The following is a 22573-nucleotide window of genomic DNA, read 5'->3' as shown; positions in this document are numbered from 1 at the left end:
AGCTGCAGAAAGGCCCTAACTTTGAATGTGAAAGCTGTAGTGACAGGTCATTCTGAGAGCTGTTGTTGTAAGCATTATCCCCTCGAGAAGCTTCCTAACCACTGGTATGGTGGGAAATTGCTGCCTGCTCTGCGTTGTGTCCCAGCAGCACAGTGTTGGAAGATAACTGCAGGAGCCTCTCTGGGTCTTCCTGCACCAATGCATCTTTCAGCAGGCCCAGGCTGAGAGAACAGCAGGAGTTGGCTGTCAGAGGAAAATGAGGGTGAAAAAATGATCCTGTGCCCAGCAAGTGGAGCACAGTAGGAGCTGGTTTTTGGTTTCAGTCTGGTGGGGTGGAGTATCAAGAGCATAAGGGAATGCTGTGTATCGCTTTGGACTTGGCATACTTGAGAGAAACAGCCCTGGGAACCAAACTCCCTCTTTCCTAGGGTGGGACAAGGTGAGATGTGGTTTAGTTTGGGTTGGCCTCTGGTTTTTGCTGATTCCCTCATCACCTGTATGTTGCAGTAACAGCTTGTCTCACTCTTGCAATCCCTCAGGAGGCTGCTGTGCTGCTGAGGAACTACAGGCAGCTGATGAAGAATGTTCTGGAGGATGCACGGCTGGTCAGGCTGCAGCTGGAGGGTGGAGCACTGCTGGCCAGGCTGAGGAAGGAGGAGTCTTGTGTCACCCTCACCCAGGACTACAGGTGAGCCCCTAGAGAGGGAGAAAAGAGGAGCTGGAGGTGAGCACAAAGCGGGCAGTGGCATTCTTGGAGATGGCCCATTGGTGCAATCCAGTGAGCAGTTTTTTGGGTAGAGAGGGCTTCTGTTGAAAACAAAGGTGCAAAGCATAACAGCTGTACTCTTATCCTGGCTGCTTCTTCCCTAGTCCAAAAACTTAGTGAGCAGATTCATCTAGACGGTTATTTAAGCTCCTTTTCCAAGCCAAATCTCATACCTTGGGTAGTGAGGAAAGGGTAGGATATTCTTTGTGCCTCTAAAGCAAAAATTGTAATTGGTGGTGCCTGCGACGGATGTTTGGGGCCAAGGTTGTGTGATTTGCCAAGGCACTGCTTATGCAAGGGGATTTCCAAGGGCCTTAACTGAGAGGAATGCTTTCTGGCTATAGCAGGCTCTGATCTCTTCTCACATTGGTGTGGTTTGCACAGCAAATACTCACTGCCCACTTGCAGAATCGCTATGAGAAGCGGGGGAATGAGAGAGGCCAGCTGTTTGAAATCCCCGGGGCATTGCACAACCCCTGTTTGTACTGTCAAACACCTGAAGCCTATCAGCGTGTGAAGTCCTCTGTGCTATGTGCTGTGCAAACAGCAAGGCATTCCCTCGCAGCCCGGAGCTTCCAGCCTGGCTGTGAGATAAGTTCTGGTCTGTGGTATGGCAGGGCACAGCAGGTGGGGAGGGGGGGGTGAGGAACGGCCCCGCATCCGCAGCCTTCCCTAATTAAGCTCTCTGTTGCCATCACAGGCAGAGAGGTTTTAGAAGAGGGAAAGGAGTGGAGATAAGAAAATAGCTTGCAGGTGTCTCACCTAAACACGAGGGAAAGAATGTTTCTCACTGGCAAGGGGAGGCTGTGGGAGTTGCTGCCCGGCACTGGAAAGGCAGGGTGGGCGTTCTGGGGACGAGCGCTGTAACCGTTTCTGCTCCGTGCTGTGATGCCTGCAGCAGCTCTGGCAAGCCACGAGGGCTCTCTTCTCTTGCTGATCTGCTAAAATACACCTGGTGCAGGTTTTGGGCAGAATGAGGAGTTGGAGCCTATTTATTCAGACATAACGTGAGAAGCACAGATAATGCGGGCGGTTGTGTTTTGTGTGGCTTTATTTTATTCTGTTCTTAAGCAACATGCGGCAACTTCACAGGCTTGAGAGAATGAGGGGAACATGTATGCTTTTTATGGGTTGTTTGGGTTTTGAGCTAAACATGTGTTCGTGTGCAGGGAAATTATCAACTTTGAAACTTGACCTCACGGAGCCTCAAAGGATAATTTACTGCTTTGATTACCTTAGTGAGGATAGGGGTGGAACACACACACAGCGCTTTGATTGCGTGGTGTTGGTGAGCACACGCCGAGGCTGTGTAGCGTGTTCTGTTTAATTCAGGTCATATTCTCTGCCTGCCAAAACGTATGGGGAGTGTGTGCTGTGGGGCTCTCTCCAGCCTGAGGAGGATAAATGAAAGCAGATGAAAAAAGTTTTTTTTTTTTTTTCTTCTTTTTAGCTTGTGGATCAGTTGCAGAAACTAAAATCTGTGTGGTATTTTCAAATAAGGAAATGCCTGCTTGTCATGCAGCTCAGGGCAGAGGGCTCTTCACTGTTCCAGGATCCTTTCAGATGAGGGTAAAACCTCCCATCACATGGCCGGAGAGCCCTGTGCAGGGCACTGCTGCTTTTAGACCCTCTATGGCTCTGCACTTGCTCACGTAGCTCCTTCTGTCCAAGCTGGTGTTCAGATAGGAGAGGTTCTGGGTTCTGTTAACTTTGCAAAGACTCCTGTCATCGTGGTTTTTAAGGGCTGCCTTAACGGATGGGATCAAAGCAGAGTTGTACCGACATACTGTGGCTGGCCTGCTGAAGCTGGCTGTTGATGCATGTGAGTCCAATGCTGAACTTTGGAAACGTGGAAGATGAACAGTGCTGTCGTGTCTGTGTGCTCTGCAGAACCCGCTGGATTGCTTTTTTGATCCTTTCAATTGTTACATGTAGATCAGTGCTGACGTCTTCAATTTCCCCCATCCTGACATCCAAAATCAAATGGTTTCTGCCTTCTACGTCTTCTTTTGGCTCTCGTTAATCACTTGTCACACTGTGCGGTGCAAAAGGCTGATCCTGCAGACTCATGACATCCCAGACTTCCTAATCCGAAGTTGTGAGGTCAGCTGTGAACAGAGAACTGTCAAAACGTGCAGGAATTTCATATGCATAGAGGCTGACATTTCAAGAGCAGGAGTTTTCTGCGCTCTTATCTCCAAACAGATAAAATATGCCAACCAGAAGTATCGGGCTCAAGATAAAAACTGATCTTTCTGAAGAGCTATGAAGGGGAAGGAGAGACCCAAGCGCACCATGGCTGTGGGATTACAGAAGCAAGAGGCCTGCCCACTTCTGCAGGAGATGTGTTCTGCTAGCTCTGAAGGCTTGTAGCTTCATGTAGCAAAAAAAAAACCCCGTGTAACTAGAGCTTGATTGCAGTTTAGAGATAGTAACCTAAAACAGGCAAGGAAGAAGGCTTGTGCTCTGTGCAGTTGCTTGCTATCTGCCAAATACCACTGGGAAACGCATGGCAAACAAGCCCTGCTCTGGTCATTCAGTAGTAATAAAGCTTCCCTTGGGGCTGGTTTTGGCACCTTTCCCTGCTGTGTCCTTTCAGGGAGCCAAAATGCCCATCAGTGTTTGGTGACACAGAGCAGGGGGACCTCACTGCTGCTCAAGTCTGACCTGGGCTCTGGGAGGAGCCCCTAAAGTGTGGTCCTACCCTGATGGATGCCGTGGCACCACAGCTGTGGCTCTCACTGGTAACTCTTCCCTCTCTGGTCCCAGCGTGAGCTGACCTGGAGAACTACATGCTCACCAAGTTCTGCTGTGAAAGACAGCTGAACCCATCTGAGTGCTCATCTGAAGAAGGGAAGACCTGGAGGTGCAGGGGAGCTGCTGAAGCCAGCTTTGCTGCTTAGTGGAGTTGGCAGGGTTGAAACCCAGCACGTCTGCATCACACCGACTCCTGCGCCGAGCGCTCAGTGCTTCCCCAGCTCTGTCAGCACAGCAGTTGAAAGCTTTCCAGGTTTTGCTGTCCCAGCCTTTCAGGGCGTTGAAATGCCGCCCGTTGGCCTACTGGAAGCTTTTGTCACTAAACGTGGACAGATGCCATGCAGACATCCACCACTTCAATGCTACTAATAATAATGCTTTTTTGCACTTCTGGACAGGAATTCTCATATGAAAAAGGCTCGTTCATCAGTTACGTGGGGTTGGCTAGCAGGTGTGTCTGGCTTTGGGATATCTCCTGTATCAATCAACCGACCTGTGCCTTGGAGGCAGCTCACTCAGCCAGCTGCAGGAGGTGTGCAGACACGCTGCTTACCTCGCGGTGGGTTCTGAAGATCCCACTTCCATCGTAAGGCTTGGGAAGCTGCCAGAAGGCAGGCAGCAGCAGTGGGAGCTCTTACTGAATTGAGACGTGAGTGTGGAGACTGGGCAGCGAGGCGCAGAGACTTTGAACCTCATCTTCCACCAGACATTTTCCACTGTTGTTCTCATTAACGCCGCTCTTCTGGCACAGCCAAGAGCTGGGAACGCTTGCCAACAGGAGGTGTCCAGTGATGCCTTTCGTCCTCTCTGCTATGAGTCAGAACTGGAGTAAAGAAAACACAAATATTTTCTTATTAAAGGTGCTTTATACCGGTCATACCAGAACACACCCCATGCGTGGTTCTAGCAGCAAAACTGTGTTCTTAGTGTGGTGCAGGAGTGGAATCTCATTGTGTTCTACGTGCTGGCAGGTATGGTGGCCACGAGATTAGATGAGAGAGCTGGAAGAAAGGGAGGAAAACCTCAGATGGTGAAAGCATGACCAGGTTGGGTGCTGGACTCTGTGCAACATGGAACCAGAAAAATCATTATCCCTTCCCCAAACTCCTCATCTGAAAAGAATTTGTGCTTGCAAGCTGTGAATAAACAGCTTAAAAATAGACGGAGGAGTGAAGTCTCCTTTTGTTTGCGAAGGCAGTGCAGTTAGCCTCTGTGCTTCGAGGGGGGAGTGGTGGCAGCCAAGAGCTGGTTTTGTGAGCTGGCTATTTTTGGTGTGATGTGGAGGTCTGGATGGGAGCCCTGGGTGGGGACACACGCTAGCAGAGGGAATGGGCAGCGAGGAGCAGCCTTCCTGAGCATCGGCTGCCAGGTTCCTGATGATAAAGCCAACTCGATTCCAGCAATAGAGGGATCCTGGGCTGCCCTGTGCAGCTCCCCTGGGCCTGGCTGTCCCATTGTGGGCCAGGCACCGGGCTGTCTCAACGCCCTGCTTTACTCATTGGTCGGTCACAATAGGGAAGTTCCAGTTAAGTGGTGATAGAGCCAGATCTGCATTGTCTGGGCTGCGGAGAAACCATGCAGTCATTCCTGTCACTCAACCTGACTTTGCAGAGCTCAGTGAATAGAAACTTTGAAACTTATGCAGATTCAGAGAAGACTTTTCTTTCAGGTTTGGCAAAACGTAAGTACCAGCTGGAGCAGCTCACCAGTGATTGATCAGATCTTTGCTTCACTTGTGTCCTCTGAAATTCAGATTTAAATGTTTCTGCACGCTCTGTATCAGAGCACAACCACAATTTGTGCTGCAGATAAGATCATTCTGCTCCTCTGCACTGGTCTTCCCATCCCAGATGGTTAATGGCTGTGTTGGTGGTGCTGGCTCCAAGGTGAGGCAGCAGAGGCCACCTGCTTCATGCATAGCACTGGCACCTCTCTCCCTTTACTTTCACATGCAGCAGGAAGCACAAAGCCTGCTTGAAGCTGTGGCCAACAAATGCAGGATCTCTGTGGTCGAAGCTGATAGCTTAGAGCTGTGTGGTGTTCTGCATGTTCCTAATGCTAAGACCTTCATCTTGAGGTTCAGATAAACCCTCCACGTTCATTGGAGCGAGATGAAAACCTGTGCTGAAATACCGGCCTCAAAGTTGAGCAGCTTTGCCATGAGACGCCTCTGCGCTGTTGCTGGTGGCACAGAAGATGCTGACAGGCACAGAACCCTTTGCCCCCAGCAGTGCACGGGTGGCAGTGCTCTTCCACGATCCTATTTGTTTGTGTCAGGTAGGGGGAGGAGCACGCAGGGACACTTCTATCCAAACACACCGTGCTGCTTGGTATTCATTTTCTTGACAGTCCAACCAGTTCCCTGTGTTGCTGTGGTGGTTTTGGGCTGGCGAAAAGCACTTAGGCTCGCCTTAAACAAACCCTGTTGCTCTGCACATAAAGAAGTGAGGAGCCGTTGTCGTTGCAAGCAAGTGAAGCGCAGTGCGGAGCCGCTTGTGGCACTGGCAGGGAGGGAAGAGCTCACAGAGCTGCTTGTTGGTAAGTCTTCTTTGCTCTCTCAGGGTTTTCAGGACACAGTTTCCTGTTTGTTTTCTGCTGCTTACCCTGGATTCGGTGGGGCTTTACCCAGAAGGCTCCTGTTTTGCTTGTTCTTGTTTGCAGCCTTCGTCATGCCAACGGGGCATTAGGTAACGAGCGTCATGCTGAGTTGTTTTGATCTGTTCAAAAATATCACGGAAAAAATGGCAAAAAATTTCCAATATAGGATGTTAGCTGGGCTGCCTGGAGTTCCTGGTTCAGCCCACAGCATCCCACGGGCACCGTGTTGTGTCCTGCTGAGTTGGGGTGGACATTTCTGCTGCTGGGGCAGTTAATATCACAATCACTGCCATTACGCGTATTGGAAAGAATGGGATGGTGTAAAAGGAGGAAGTGTTGGGGAAACTCTGGTTTGCTGTGGTGGTGGGTATATATACATATGAGCAGAGCATCTTGAAAGCCCTGTGCCCTGACTCTGGGGGTGCAGCTGTTCCACTAGTGCAGCCAGCCCAAAAATGTGTATAAACATCAGTAGAGCAACATTTGGAGACAGGAGGTTTTGAAAGCTAGTGGGAAACCACAAGTTGGTGGTCCTAAATAGGTGCTGTCTGGGGCTCTGCTGTGGGATGAGCTGCACCCTGTAAGTGGGTGATTTGATGGGCTGGGGGTTTCTGATAGATCTTGGTGGGGTAACTGAGTGCAAGTGAGGCTGGGGAAAGAATGTAAGGTAGCAGTTTGTGACCACACCTGGATACCTGTATGCTTCAGTGCCATTGCTTTTAAAGGGACTGCAGAGTATACTTCTGCTAAAAGCACATCAGAGTGAACTGTGCTGCAGAAGAAGCTTCTCTTGGCAGTTATGTCTGTGGTGTGTAGCGTTAGCTGTGTTCTTCCCAGCACGTTTGCTGTGCTCAGGGCTCAGTTTGGGCTGTGGTCTCAGCCAGTCCCGCTGTTTGGTGTCCCACAGGCAGCCCCACGCTTGGTTTTGGATGCTGCACCTTTCAGAGGACACTTTGGGGTTCTGAGCGCTGTGCCAGCAGCTGGAGTGCCATTGTTAGGTAACTAAAACCACCATGGCCATGTAGGTGCTGCAGAGAACAATTACAGTTTATTTAGTGGTGCCTGCATTAGCTTTACCTTAAGAAATTCAAATTGTAACCTTGGCAGCATGCAAACTTTGCAGCTTGATGAGCAGGCGTGTGCCTTTGAGGCTGACCTCCTTGATGGGATCATTACAACTCTGGCTGTCACTGCTACCAAAACGCAGTAATGGCCGGAAAAGTCTCTAATGCATTTCTGTTGCTGCAAAACAGCCCTTGGGCATGTGATACTTTCTCTGTGAAGCTGGAAGGGTTTCCTCCTGAAGCATTAAGTGACTCGTCAACCAGGTGTCAATGCAGAGGATGTGGGTGATGTCAAAGCTGTCCCTTTGCCAGATTCTATTCCCGTTCTTCCAAAGCCCACGGAGACTTCCACTTGGAAAGCTGCACACCGGGAGTGGAAGAGCAGGTGATGCTAATGTTGGAACATTGGCTGTGTTTCTTCTGAATTACACAAGAATCAGAGCAGTTGTCCTAGCAAGCAGACAGAGGCAGAGATGATCTTGCTGCTTCCTTCCTAGGGCACTCGCAGGCATTGGGCAAGCATGGCTCTTGCAGCACCTGCAGGCCTGCTGGATGCCTCTGTGGCCACATATTTCTGTAAAATCAGGCATTTTTGCTTAGAAAGCTGGAGTGTGACTCCCCCAGGCTACCTTTTTGTTCTTTTTCTTTTTTTTTTGAAGGACAGATTCAGGCAGAAATGGCCTTTCTATAAATTACAGGTTTACAATTACCCTGCTATTATCCGACCGTTTGGCACTTCTCCAGGAGAACTGGGGATGTTTGGAACCTTTTCCACTGAAACGATAATTGCCCAATGAAAACAGGATTTGGGGAAACATAAACTGACATCAAGCTACTCCTGTTTGCTATAAATTATATCGAGTCTGCACTATTGCAAAATTACTTTGGATGATTTGACCGTGGAAGAATGCAGTGAAAGACTCTTATTACCGCACTCACATGTATGGGGAAATTGCAGTGCATCCAAACAAACCCAGGCTTAGACAAGACTTTCCACTGACTTCAAACAACTCTGCTTTTCTTCTTTGGATTCGCTCGGGCTGCTATTAAAAGATCTGCAAGGTGCTGAAGGTCTTTTTGTTTCCCTTTGTGTAGGTAGAACCAAACTTTCAGTGTGTTTTGTTTCCTTTAGGCCGCCTTGGAAGGAAGGGAGGGCAGGGATGGAAAACCCTGAAGTCTTTCTCTGAGAAAGAAATAGCTGTGTGTGAGAGGTGAAACTTTCAAAGGAAACTCCTCATTGCAGGTCACTGTCGTGTTTATTTTATGCTAGAAATTAGGAAGGAAGTTAACAAGTGTATAGGTGAGTGGAGATGAGTGTGTGGGTAAAGAGACGTGCAGAGATTTGGGATAACGTGCCTGATGCCTAAATAACATTTTGTGAGAGCTGGAATTGCTTAAGTGAATCCAAAACTTTGCCATGAGCTGAGAGTGATTCGTTGGTTTGCCTTGGTTTGCCTACCTGCTGCAGGCTGGGAAGGGCTGTGGTCCTCTGTGTAGGAGTGCACAAGATGGATGTTGGTTGCAGGGCCTGTCAGGCTGCTGAGAGTGAACTGTCGGGAGCTGACAACTTATGAATGGAGTTACCTAGGAGATGCGGTGGAAGACCAACAACTGCATGTTGAGGTTTTAATGGGCACTTGCCAAGCAAGACAGAATGCATGAAAACAGAGCAGCCAGACCTGGGAATGTGGGCTGGAGGTGCTGGGATGCTGGGGGAGCCCAGCTGGGTGGGAGGAGGGTCACGTAGGGTTAAACCTGAAGCCCTCCCTGGGTCTGAGCCTGGATGTGGTGCCTTTGGCAGTGTTTGTGGGATGGCTTGTGTGTGCTCATAGGCAGCACCAAGAGAAAGGGCAGCTCGGGGCACTGCGTTGTGCTCTGATAAGTTTATCAGTAACCTGCTGCAAGAATTCCCAGAAAGCAAGATGATTTTAAATTACAAGAATAAGAATTGTAGATAATGATACATACACCAAACAGCCCCATTTACTGTACAAAGGAAAACAAGAGTTCATTTCAGGCCCTCTTAACCTGAGATGAATTCTCTATCAAGTTCCTTATTGCGGTGCAAAGCCCTAAATCCTGATCCTGGATCCTGACTCGATGCAACTTTGAGGCGTCTGTGGATCAGTAAAGCAAAAGTTCCTTGTGTGGTAACAGTGCCATTTTCAGTCCTGTTGAATCTGCTGAGATGAAGGGAAGTTGGCTGAGTACCTGCAGCTGTGTAGCCATGTGGTCACATTGCCAGCACGTGGGTTGCATTGGTGGCTCAGAGGGCTCAGTGCTTGCTTCTCATCTGGAAGCTTCAGCTTGGCTGTTTCCTACAGCTTTCTGCACTCACAGGGCAGGCTGGCCCTCAGTGAGGTGTATGCAGAACATGGCTCTATGTTTTCCACCAGGAGTGGGAAGGAGTGGTGCTGGAGCTCCCTTTCCCTCTGGTAATGGGAGCTCCCTTTCCCACTGGTCAGGTAATGACCAGTGCTCTAGGCTAGTGCAAGAGCTGAAACTTGTTTCAAGTTGCTGTATCATAAGATGGCCACTACTTTTTCTTTATCATGGGGTTGGGTGAGTGTTTGGACTCCCCCACCCCTTGCATCCCCTTACAGAAAAGCCCAGCAAACCAGTCTGGCTTGCTGATGAGCGTCATTGAAGGAGGAACATCAACACCAAGGCATTCTCTCTGGAAGCTCAGAGACAGGTTCCCATCGTTTCCCATCACAAGAGAACAGTCACAATACTTGCAGTTAGCAGCCTGTAGTGCCTGAAGTTACAGATGTCCACTGGTCTGTGCCAGCAGGATGAGCATTTGGGATGTGAGTGTGCTTTCCTCGTGCCAGCAGGGACTTCAGACCCATGGGAGTAAGACTGAAGGGTGTCTGCCTATCTGTCAGTCAATATTGTGTTTTGCTGGAGCCTCATCCAGAAACCAGAACTCAGCATTAAAGCAGTTGCCAAATACAACTTCATCGCTCTCCCAAACTGTTTCTCATTAGTTTTCTTTGCTGTCTCTGCTGCTGACAGCTGCCTTCAGAACCTGCTCTGTAAACAAACTTCCAAGAGCCCAGTTTGGACAGTGGTAACACGCATCTCCTGGGTTGGATCTGGGTCTGTCCCGAGGAAAAGGGTGCGAAACAGAAGGCCAACATGGTCATTGTTTGTTGTGGGTGGGTTGGGGAAACACAGGAGCAGCCCTACAGCTTGGATCTTTCCATGGAAGCTTGCAGACGCTCTGTAGAGAACCTGTCTCCTTTGCACTGCAGTAGCACTGATCTTAGTCCAGAAACAATTTGTTATTCTGGCTGCACTTTGGAGAAATTCATTCAGACGAATGGCATTTTGAAGAGGGGGGGAAAAAAAAGAAGTGTCTAAGAGCCTGAGGTTTGCAGAGTTGGCCATAGCATGTTGGGTGGAATTCTGAATGGAAAAATCCTGTGGGTTTCTGCTATGCAGAGAGAGTTGTCCAGACTCTTGCACCACCTCATGACAAGTACTATCTGAAAGCTGTCGGGTGCTTGTGACTAAGTGCTTCCATTTGGTTGCATTTCATAGGTTCAAGGCTTCTAACATGAGACAGAAGTAAACGTGAACGCTGAATTGCATCTATTAATTTCCATTAGCGTTTCCATTAGCAAAGCCTCTGTAACTTTATTAGCTGCCTGTCTGTTTCACAAGTCTTTCAAATAACTTTAATAACATGATTTTTAAAGAAAGCCAACGCAACCATGCTGTCACAACCCAGGAGGCTGTAAAATGTTGTTAATGTAGAAGCTGGTTTGGGTTAAGTGCAGGAGGCACTCAGGAGAGGCTTGCAGCACTTTCAGTCTGTACTTATAAAAAGAAGGGAGATGTGGAAGCAGAAAAAATAGGAGTTTGGGGTGCAAGAGGTAACTCAAATGCCCACCTGTCTCGGGCATCCCAGCTGTAATTCACCCCGACCTGTGCCACAGAGGTGCTCCAGGCCTTTGGAAGGAAAGTGCTGACATGGCTGAACTCCTCAGGGTGCAGGTCTGTGTTCAATCCCGAGTCTCTCCATCCCTGCCTGCACACAGTGCTGCTGCCTTCTGGGCTGCACAGCTGCCTGGGAGCTCAGTCCTTGAATCTTTGAACAAGGTTGTAAAATAGAACTTCTCTCAGTGCTGAGGTGCTGCACACTTGGTGTTTTTGTCTGACTGGTGGAAGTTTTTGAGGGTGAGGGTATCAGGTGTTTGTGTATTAAATTTAAATGGTGGTTTTAGAAACTGAAACAGCTGAGCTGGTGTTTTGTGAAAGCCACTGCTGCACGAATCCATGTTGGTGAAGATCTGAGTATCCCTTCTGAAAGCATGACAGGTATGGTGAAACGTTTGATGGAGGCTGCCTGGGGGGGAGATGCCTCGAGCCTTCCTGCCAGGTCATCCGCAGTGGGATCTCAGAGTGGTGAATCACAGGCAGGGAGCAGTGCTGTTTTCCTTCTGCTCTCCATATGGAGGTGGCCACTTCTTTTCCCACGGGGAAGATGTCTGTATTGCTGCTGTCAGCCACGTTTGCATGAAGCGCTGGGGGAAAAGACCTCATGCAAAACCCCTGACCAGCCGTGTGTCCCCTTGCAGGGACGCGCTTGATGCTGCTGGTGTGCTTTATAATCGAGTTGATGAGGGCGTTCACCGCCTGGTGATGGCGTCAAATAAACGCATCCAGGAACTGGAGCTGGTGATGGAGTTTGAGAAGGTGGAAGAATGTTTTAAGGAGGTAAGTAATGCCTGTTAGTCCGTTCTTGTGACTGCCTGCTGCCACCCTCTGACTGTGCCGCAGCAGGTACGTGTTGGTCTGTCCTGTGGAGACAGAGAATGTCTGCAACCCTCCTGAAGAGCAGCTCTGCATAAGAGTTTGGGGTAGACCTTCATGTGTGCTGAGAACCGAGTTGCTGTTCACGTGGTGTCTTCTGATGGCTGGTGAAAGTTTCCTGGCCACTGTCAAAGTGTGGGTGTATGAAATCCCATAAACATCTGTGAGCTTTTGCTTGACTTGAAGACTACTGTAGTGGCTCTTTGATAGACCGCACCTGGAGGTGAGGTATCTTGTCACACTGCTCACTAAAGTACCCTCCCAGCATGACTGTTGAGGAGCCATTCCTCATATTCCACCTTGGCAAGCAGCAGAGCAATGGCAGCAAGCTGGAGACGAGCTCACGTATCCCTCAGGGCTGTAGATCCTGTAGAGTTTGCTTTCATCCTCCTGCTGAATGAGCCACACATCGCATACTCTGTGCTAGCTGCCATTCCCCGCTGTACTGGTGTTGACTCCTGTGCAGTGCCCAGGTCCCTGCTGTTGGATAAGACCCAGGCACGCTCCTTTTGCCTCTGGGTGCAGCCCCTCTACACAGTCTTCAGGTGTATGAATATACCCATCCTTAGCCCAAGAGCTGTGCTTCATCCTGCTAGCCCCTGCAGTCTGTGGCAGCTTCAGCTTTCCTTCTTGTGGTGTTCCCTAAAGCTCTTTAGCTGGGGGATAACTGAAGCAAACAGGCACTCATTTTTCAGAAAGACCTTTGAAACCTCAAACCATGTAGATGAAGAACCTTGAAAAGTTGTAAAAATAAATAAATAAATAAATAAAATAGTTCAGGCTTTCTGAGTGTCCTTCAGGGTCTTATCAGATCTTTCAGTCTTGCAGGTCTCGATGTGCTCCCCAAGCCTGAACTCTGCCTGTAGGTTATGGAGCCTCTTAGTCTCCTTTGCTGTAACTCATCAACGACGAGATGTTTTATGCATCTCTTCTTACAGCTTGTCCGTGTGTGTATGAAGAACTGTGTACACACATAGATGCGTGTGTTTGAAGGACGGTGTGCTGGTTGGATAACTCACCTTAGGAACTTGTATCCTTCAAAATCAGGGCTAGGGTCAGTTTTTCCACTTCTCACATTTCCCCATTGTTCTTCTGGGCTCTTGTCTGGACAGAACTGGATTTGCAGAGGAATCTGTAGCCTGCCTGGCTTTTTCACAGGCCAAGGTGGATCCTTTAATGACTTTCCCATTTGGAGGTAGACACTCGGGCGCCATGCCCTCTGTGTTCAGGACAAGAAGTGTGATGTAAGAACCTAGTAAAGTCTCCCTTAAAGTTAAATGCACAGGTTCTTAATCCAAATGGCAAAAAGGAGACGAAAGCAAGTTCCCAGCCTGTCTCCACTTTCAAGTCTGCCCCCGAACAGGAGGCAGCAGCACTGTGTGCCCCTGTGTGCTGCATGTCACGAGCTGGGAAGCCAGTCCACCTCTTCCTCGTGTGGACGGCTTTGCCCCATGGGCATGGGCCCTTTCTCAATCCAGAAGAGTAGGAGTTCGTCTTTGAACGTGGGTTGAGTTAGATGGATGAGGAAAACAGAACTAATCTGTCCTTCTGGCTGCAGCTGTTTCTGAAGCATCGCAGACAAACTTGCCAGCCGTCTTTAAAATACTTATTCAGTGGTGATGGTGTTATCCTGCTTGGCCTCCTGCGTCTGCTTTGCTTTTAGGATACAGCTGTTCATTGTTCACCTGTGTTTGAAGTTACGGGCTTAAAACTGTGGTGGTGACAGGGCTCTGTCAAGGAACCTGCAGTTACTGCGCAGCAGTGGCAAGCTGCCTTCAGAAAACCCATATCTGAGAGTCCCAGAGATCTCTGAAAGATTGCTGGTGAGAATTGATCAGTGTGTTTGCACTGACATCGTTTATGTGCTGCCAGTCAGAAAAGGGAAGTGGTATAGGAAGCTTGGCAGCAGGGAGATTTAATCCCACTTAGGGGTAGCAGTAATAGCAATCTCAGGCTAGCCTGTAGGATGCAGAGCTTGCTCTAGGCCATGGGTCACCCGAAACAGAACCCAGGCAGCTACATGCCCTGTTTATGCCTAAGGCTTTGTGAGCAATAGCAGAGCTTTGCAATTACTTGGTAACCTGAAGTGGAAAAACTCAATGCAGGAGGCTCACACTGAAATGCCAGGATGGGGAAAAAGTGTACATGCGCATTTTTTCCAGTAATGAAATGACCAGTGTTAGGAGAGCAATTCCCTGTTCTTTCCACATAAAGGCCTGCCTTGGTGAGTAGCACAGAGTGACTAATAGCGAGCTTTTCCCTTTTCTCCTAGGTCAGCAGTTGGATTGAGAATGTTGGCAGGAAAAAGCTGAAGGAGATGATCAACCTGGACGATTCTCTGGAGATGCTGCTTCAAGCACAGAAGCAGTTCAGGGAGTTTGATCTTGTTGCCAGTGTAAGTGTTGTCTGATTGGAAAAACGTGTTCTCCTGAGTCTGAGTTGGCAGCAGGCTTGCATGCTCAGCCAAAGCCACGATGCTGTGACAGCGTTGGTAGAGGGTTCATCACCAAGGTGTTGGTGTCATTCCTTTGCACTGCTTGGCTTCCCTGCTCTCCTCTTGCAGACAGAACCACCAGCTCTACCCCTCAGGAAAGAGGAAACATCATCTTTTTTGATTCTCATAGGCCTCTTGTTCTTACTGGGTAGATCTTTACAAGCTGCCATGTGGCTAATGTAAATCATAACAGATGTCAGGACTCTGCAAAATTCTGCTGTAAACAAGTACACCTCTGCTCATTTGAATTGAACCTAAACTCTGCTCTAATTAGTCCCAGCTTAATGACTTTGATCTGCTATCCGTGTCAGGTCTCTGTCCTCATATGCAAACACATTTTGCTTTCAGGAATGTTGCAGAAGGGGACAGGAAGCACTTAAGAAGATGGATCGTTGGGAAGACTTTACCTCTGTGGATGTACATTCTTACAGAGCGAGGCTGCAGACCTACAGAGATCAACTGGAAGAATTCTGCACTCAACTGGACGAAAGTAGGCATCGAGTCTGCGAGACAGTCAGGCTGTATGAATTCTTTGACAAGGTGAGACAAGGCAACTGCTGCGTGGAGGAGGGTGTAAAAACCTGCTCAGACTCAGTCCGAGTGTGGTGGCTTCTGAAATACACAAAACTTAGCGTGCACGCCAACAGGGAGCTGACAAATCATAATTTGCACTGATTTTTTTTTTCAAGTATGTATGTGGAAGAAAGGATTGGTGTGCGTTTAAGAAAGCATCTGTGTCTGTTAAGAACAGAGTTCTTCTGTCTGAGCTGTAACCTGTGGGCCCTCTTTGTGGCAGCAGGGAATTGTGGCAGTGCTGCGTTAGGCCACCATGCCGAGGTAGGTTGCCCACATTTTGTTGGTGCTGTATCTTTACATGCTGGTAAACTGAGCCTGTTGGCATGTCCTGAGTAGCATCCCACTATTCAATCCTTAATTTAGTCCAGTTCTTCTCTGTGGGAGACACGCAGAAGGATGTGGAGTGCCAGAACAGGGCGCTGGGGAGCGTGGCCAAGGGGCACAAACACTGAGTGGGTCTTGGTATCTGCAAAGCCAGGAGGGGAGGGTGCTTGTGGTGGCTGCAGTGAGCGTGTGACCTTCTCACCTGTTTGGTTGAATGCAAATGTGCTGTTCAGGAGGCATGCAGTTACATTTGGTGTGATTTAATTTCTAAAGTTGCATGTGAATAAACAGTAGGATTTTGTATCTGCACTTGAAAGTACAGCTCTGGCAGGCACAGAGGACCAGGGAGCCCGTGCTCCACTTACTCCACACTTGTACAAACATTGGGTTTTAAGTTCTCAAATTCCAGAAAGAATAGACACTGAAAGTTAAGCTGTACCAGATGTAGGTGCCACTTAGTTGCTGTCTCTGAGCTGCCTTGGCAGCCAGAAGTGCTCAGAGAAGGGGGTGGAAACTCAGCTAAACATGAAAAACATTCAGAAGCGTCCTGTGTGAGGGAGGAAAGTAAAGAAGGCACTGCAGAGCCTTGCTGTCGTGCCATGTGAGGGCTGCTTGTTTGCTGATGCTCAGCAGGTCTGCTCTGGCTCATCTCTGCAGTTTGCTGTGCAGGTGGGAGATCCTTTTTCTGTGGCAGTGTGTCATTTCTTTCTCAGTGAAGCCCTGGTGAAGAAGGCTGTTGCTGTACTGCTCGCAAACGGAGGCACACAGAGGTGCCACACCCTGTGCAAAACCTTGGCACGTCTTTGGCCAGATCAAACATCGGCCCTGTGTGACCCAACCCAGCTGAAGCTGGGGATCTGTGGAGCACAGCTGCGAGCTGCAGCTCCTGGTCTGGTGGCTGCTGTCTCCTCTGTTCAGGTGTGGGTACTACAGCCCACGGGAGCTCCTGGGCTGCCAGGGTGGTCAGCCAAGACTTTGAAGCTGTGGACAAACATCCATCAGAGCTAAGCCTTATTTGGACCAACTCTGGCACACTGATGATGCACGGCCCCCAGAGGTGGCCCATTTCTTTTCTTAGCACACTGTTTATTCAGCTTCTTTTTGGTAGATGATGATTGAATGCAGTCCTTGGTGGCAGCAGCACCCCTTCAGTTTCATGCTGCACACTGCAGTGCAGGCTGACTGGCAGTGGCATGGCGTGTTTGCTTGCTGCTTTGGTGCAGAGGAGAGGTATCCTGTGTAGTGAGGGAGCAGGATTTTGGTCTTACCACTTTCAATAGAACTACAAACAGAGTTAGTGTAGTAAATACAGCATATGGGTATTGTGAACCAGTGGCCAACTGAAACCAGGGGTGTGGAGGGGATGCGTCCTGCAGCTGTAGGATGAGTGCAGAAACTGCTGCACAGCGTTTCAGTTCTTTGTGCCCATTATTTTAATCTTGATCTCCAGCTTTCTGTCTTCCAAAAGCAAAGCTGGTGGTGCTGTCTGGGAGGTGGGGGAGAAGCAGAAGATGTTATCTAAACTGATTTCACTCTCCTCTGATGCTGAGCTGCTTTGGCCTTACTGCTGTGATCTTGTAAGTGCCTGCCTAAGCCCCTTCTCTCTTCCCTAATATCTGAAGGGATCAACAGCAGGAGTCTAAACAGAGTAATGTCCTTGATTTCCTTCTTGTAAAGAGCTTGCAGCAATGCCAGACCCCAGGATTCGGGGAAAAGCCTGGAGATGCGTAAGCAATGTACGCTATGGTAATGAGCTGGCAAGCTCAGATGTCTCCAAATGTCTCAACGTGTGCCAAGGGAGCGGAGCGCCCACCACAGGGACCGTGGTGTTTGTACCCTCGTACCACACGGTCTGCTAGGGGTGGGAGCATTCTGCTGGCCTCCTGTCTGCATGTGGTGAACGCACGGTGCGTAGGGTGCGGAATGTGGCTGTGGAGGAGGTCAGGAGCACCTCATATGGCCCCTCACGCTGCCGTGCTGTTTTTTCACTGTTTGGCAGCCCCAGTGGCCCATCAGAGCTGAGCAAGCTGGGCAGGGCCAGACCACATGGAGCTCACACACACGGGCTGGCAGGATTCCCTCCCCAAAGCCACAACCTGTGCCAGGCTGGATGTTTCCATTAGACCCCGCTTCCTTTCTTGGTGCCTGGAAAGGGCTGTGGGTGGCTGGGCTGAGGCAGGAGCGGTGCAGGAAGCTGCTGTCCATCTCCGACTGCGGGCAGAGCATTGTTTTAGTACCACAGACTCAGCGCAGGCACACAGTGGGACGTGCCATCTTCCTGCGGCTTTGAGCCTGGTTTGGCCTCTGTCCCTTGTTTACTCAGTTCCACAGCTGTGATGGGATCTGGCAGTGCCTTGGGGGAGAAGTGGGAAGCTGAGCAAGCAAGGGTGTGTGTGTTGTACCAAAAGCATCACTGTTGGCTTCTTCTGAGGTTCCTGGAGGGGTGACCCTTAGCATCCCTCACTCGCTGCCTATCCTGGCTTCACACTGGCACTGCAACAAGCATCCTGTCATTACCAGGAGCTAGAGCAAATCTCCTTCTCTGTGCTTACCTTGTTAGCCTTCAGACTTCTTCCACTCTCGAGCTTTTTTTAGGCAAAGTTATTTCCCAGCTCCTTCTTACTGTCTCTGCATGCTTGTGACTTTATAGTGAGCAAAGTGCCCTCTGCCTGTGATCCCAGCTTGAGGATATCACCCCCCCCACCAAGAGCTGTGTGCCTTTTCTGCAGCTAACTAATGTGGCACATCTGATGAGCCAGAGCCCACAGCTCAGCCTTTGCCAGCATTGAGATGTCAGGTAGTCCTGCAGGAGGTCAGTAGTGAAGGCATACAATGCTTTTGGCAAAACGTCCCTGCTGGAAGAAAGCAGTGACCCAACTGGATAGGGCAGAGCAGCATCTCACCAGCTCAGCACCTGCATACCCTGCAGCTGTGACGCAGCTGGTACCAGAACCCTTAGAGCTGAACTGCCCACATCATTACAGGAGGGCCCGGAGCAGCCTCAGCCCCAGAGGCTCTTTTCTGGCTTGTCAGGGCGTTGTGCAAGAAGTCTGTTTTGGTGGGAGCCTTGGAACCTTGCCTTGCGCCTGCTTTCTGAGGATAGCCGTTCAGGGGTTCGGTGTTTGGGATTGCTGATGTGAGGTTACTTAACAAATGATAGCATTTCCCTTCTTGGGATTTCTTTGGACCGTGCTCCGGAGCCTTTGCTTCAGCAGCGTTTCTCTGAGCCTCGGATCCCATCAAAGGAGCCCAGCCCGTGCAGGTCTTAAGGGAGCAGGGATCTCCAGCCAGGACCTGCTGCTTCTGAGCCCTGCTCAGCGTGTGCCAAGCGTGGCCCAACCTCTCTCCATCTGCACTGGTGTTTGTGAACAGACTGCGTGCGCTCACGTGCGGCTCTGCTTGCACGGTGGATGGCTCTTCTCCTCCTCTCACTCACCCCGGCACCACTTTGTTCTTTGTGGCTTAGAAAACAAAGCCTTTGGCAAGTGAAGGAGGTGCCTACCCTTCCTGGGGGAGGGCCAGCTGGCCTGCATTTGATTATGGCAGCGCCTCCTCGTCCCTCCCCATTGTCCTTGCTGCTGCAGGCATGCCAGCGTTCTTGCGCTCCATCCTGTGAACAAGTGCTGCTGCCTATGGGGCCCAAAGAGGGGCTGGGGCCCTTCCTCCCCCCAGCCCAGCCCTGCTCTGTGGATCTCCATGCACTCTCCCTTTGAGCTAAACTCACCCCACCCAACTGCGGCCGCAGACAGACGCAGCAAACGCTCCTGTAAGTACCAAGTGTCCGGCGGGACCGGCTGACGTGTTGGTTGCATTGAGATTTGTTTGGAAACAGTGTAAAGGAGGCTTGTGTGTGTCCAGCATGAATCAGAGTGCTCTGTGTGTGTCTTTTGTGTGCGCAGAGCTCTGTGTGTCTTTGCGTGGTCCCTCTGAACTCCAGGGCTGTGCTCTCTGTAATGCAACAGCGTCTGTCCCTGTTCTTCTTTCTTAGAGCATGTTTCGTGTTCTTCCTAGCAGGTAGAGTTTAATTGCATCTACAAGTTGCTGGTGGGACCAGACTGCACGCCCCAAACCATCTGGCCACACACACAGGGCAGATGTGTTGGTGCCCCCTGGGCTGCTGTCGGGTTGTGGGCAGCACAGTGGAGTTGGGGCTGCTGAGACTCACTGCTGCCGTGTTCCCAGGGACAGAGCTGAACTCTGTGTGAAGCTAAAATCAGAGCGTGAGAATTGGCTGAGTTCAGCAGATACCTGGCAGCTCTCCCCAAAAGTCACAGCAGCTACCTGCTGAGACTTCTGCTCTTCTGCCTGAATTCTGCTGGCATACCAGATGTGGATCCCAGACCGTGATTTAGAGTCAGCCCCCCTTCAAGCAGCAAGTTACTGACGTACCTTTTTGCCCAGCCTTTGGTGCAGGAAGCTGGAGAGGAGCTGGGTAGCTGCTGTGGACCTTGAAGTGTGTGGTTCTATCACAGGCTGTTTGGCACAGGCAGAGTTAATTGTACTTAAAGGGCATCGTGATTCCCAGCTCTGGGAATGGGCTTGGAGAGGAGCTGCAGAGTGTAACTGTACACCAAAGTGTAGGAAGAGACACCTGATGTGTCATTATTGTTGGTACTCACTGCAGGCAGACATGGGTCGTCGTGCCCCTGTGTTTGTCTGTTAATAGCAGACCTGTGCAGGTCAGAGCACCACTCTGTCCCCAGCCCTGCTGAGAGAGTGGGGCCTTCACCATAGCTTACAGCACAGTTTCTTTAATAACAGGTGCTGTTCTCCCTGTGCCTCGGCACAGAGATTGGCTTTTCTGGGGAAAGGCTGCATGAAATTTCTAATTAACAGCTTGCGTTTCCTCCTGCTAGAAATACTGAAGATGACGAAGGAAGGTCTGAGTAGCACAACACCGTGCCTTCCTGATGCTGTGAAGCTGCTCTAGGGGAAGCCCTCGGTGTCTGACAGCAGCTGGCTCATCTCTCCCTCTCTCTCCTCTCTCCTTCCTCAGTTGCACTGTCAAAATGGTGCCCTAGGCAGACACCTCGCCTGATTTGCTCTCTCATTTCAGGGGTGTCCATTTTCATACGCTGTCTCAAGCTATGTGGGGGATTGAGCCCAGAGGTTGGAAAGTTGATCCTCTTGTCGAGTTCACGCAAGGTTAATGCATGAAATCTCTCCCTTCTCCTTCCTGCCAGCTTTTTGCTGGAGAAGCCTTCCTGCAATGTTAATAAGTCCCATCTAGGGGTATTCCTTTATCAGAAAGTTTCTGAAGTTTGAAGTTTACCTCTTGCATAAACAAGAAGCCCCGACAACATAAATCCGGTCTGTGTTAGCTTTCCCAAATCACTGCCTTTCAAAATCAGCTGCTTGGAAAACATTTTATGAATTCTCCAGTAATTTGCTGCTAGATCTACTGTCATCTAGGTTATTTTGTCTTTTTTTTCATCAACGTCTTCATTGCCAACTTGGTGTCACAGCAGTGTTCGTAGCTCCCAGCAAGCGCTGTGACTACAGAAGGCTGACTGGTGGAAGCTGCAGCATTCAGTGCCCCTTTCTAGGTGCTCAGCAGAGATGTGTAAGGCAGAGGAACTCGTGTAAGAGAGGATTAAATGGGGGTTTTTCCACGTGCCACATCCAAGCACAGTTCAAGGTTTAAGGTGAGTTCTTGGGGTGAGATGTTTTCCAGCACCTGCCACGGTGCTTCAGGCTCTGCTTGTGTGACCTGCCTGCTGGGGTCCTTGCTTCTTCTCCCGATTTCAGTGCTGGCAGGGGGGCTGGAGGGCCCCAGCAGCTTTTGGGATGTTGGCTGCCTGCCTCTCAGCTGCCGTTCTGATCCCAGGAATGCAGGAACGTATTTGGACCCCACTGTGCATGCAGGGGCAGCACTTGATGTGCTGCAGGAACTTTGATCGTTGTGCTCTTTAACAGTTTCTTGGTGGCCTTGGCTGCTGTGAGCATAATCTGACAGTTATCCAGAAGTGTGGGGTTTGCTCCCCTTTGGTGCAGCAGTGAAAGCAAATCTCTTCCAGGATCAGGACCCTGGTAGGCAGTCCCTATTGGCAGGGAAGCAGTGTTTCCTATCAGCAGATGTAGGGATTTCCTAGCTTGGGTTCCAGTTGAACTGCAGGAGGAATGCATTGCACTTGAGGTGCAAGATGTGATTCTAGCAGAGGTCTTCCCTCAGCTGGCCCCCAGCCTTGGGCATGCAAGCAGGATGTCGGGTTTGGATGCTTTTTTTTGCTTGGCTCTTGGGACAGGAGCTGTGCAGGACGGCAGGCTTTGTGAATGCTCGTGTGCTGGCATCCATCTGGATACTTGGATCCTCCTGGAGTCTGGAATTCCCTTTAGTCACGGGAGTTAAATGGATCTGTTTGGGCAATCTGGACATGGAGCTGCCCTCGGCTTACAGATGGAGCTGTGGCTCACAATGGCTCCGATCTGCATATCAAAGCCCTGCCATATGGACAGGGTTCTCCCGAGAGCCGCTGGCTCTGCCCGGGCTCCTTTGGTTGCTCTAGGGGGGCTCAGAGCCTTTCAGTGCATCTCAGTGTGTTCCTTAAACCAGGGGCTGAGGAAGGGAGGCCTGACAGATGTGCTGATGCTGGGTTTGGTTTCAGCCCCACATCTGAAGCAGAGCCTTTCTCCTAGCTCAGCTGCAGAGGAAGGAGCTGTGCCATGGGACAGCGATGGGCAGGTCGGTGTGCTCACTCCTCTGGTCCCCACGGATTGTTTTTTGGGCTGGAAAAAGGCAGTTTGGGCAGACTGCCCTTCCCTTCAGCCAACCAAATGGCAGCACATCGTTTAGAAAGAAGCAGTTTGACTCAGTGTGTCACAGGGGAAAGGATGGGAATTGAAGAGTACAGTGAAAGCACCGATGCTTCCCAAGCAGGCCCGAGGATATGCTGGATGTTTCACAGTCCCCAGCTGAGTGTGGAGGGTATCATTAACCAGGAGCCAGCATAAGGCTATTACAGGGGGCATTGGCACAGTGTGATGATGAGGCTGTTGAGAGAAGCGTAGAGCAACACATGTAAAAGCCTCTTGAGGTGACATCAGTCTCGGAGTGGAGAACGATTTGCTGCCGCTGTGCAAGGCTTCAGTGAGTCACCAGTTTTGCAGTGGTTTTGTCTTGAATTTGCTGGCATCATGAGGCCTGCAGCTCTCACCAAAAAGATTGCTACCCTT

The 22573-nt window shown here is 50.1% G+C and overlaps 1 protein-coding gene across 1 annotated transcript in view; it reads left to right on the top strand.

Moving 5' to 3' along the window:
• Positions 1 to 22573, top strand: part of PLEKHG4 (pleckstrin homology and RhoGEF domain containing G4) — a gene marked incomplete at both ends in the record, with an annotated part of 62533 nt that overhangs the window by 28090 nt on the left and 11870 nt on the right. The window contains 4 exons of the mRNA XM_079541447.1: positions 540 to 688; positions 11772 to 11910; positions 14279 to 14401; positions 14849 to 15040. Of these exons, the coding sequence (XP_079397573.1) occupies positions 540 to 688; positions 11772 to 11910; positions 14279 to 14401; positions 14849 to 15040 (603 nt within the window). The remainder of the gene's footprint in view (positions 1 to 539; positions 689 to 11771; positions 11911 to 14278; positions 14402 to 14848; positions 15041 to 22573) is intronic.

This window comes from Tetrao urogallus (assembly GCF_951394365.1).
Source record: "Tetrao urogallus genome assembly, chromosome: 12".
NCBI classification, from domain to species: Eukaryota; Metazoa; Chordata; class Aves; order Galliformes; family Phasianidae; genus Tetrao; species Tetrao urogallus.
The sequence above is the reverse complement of the archived record's forward strand: the minus strand, read 5'-3'. Positions and strand labels throughout refer to the sequence as shown.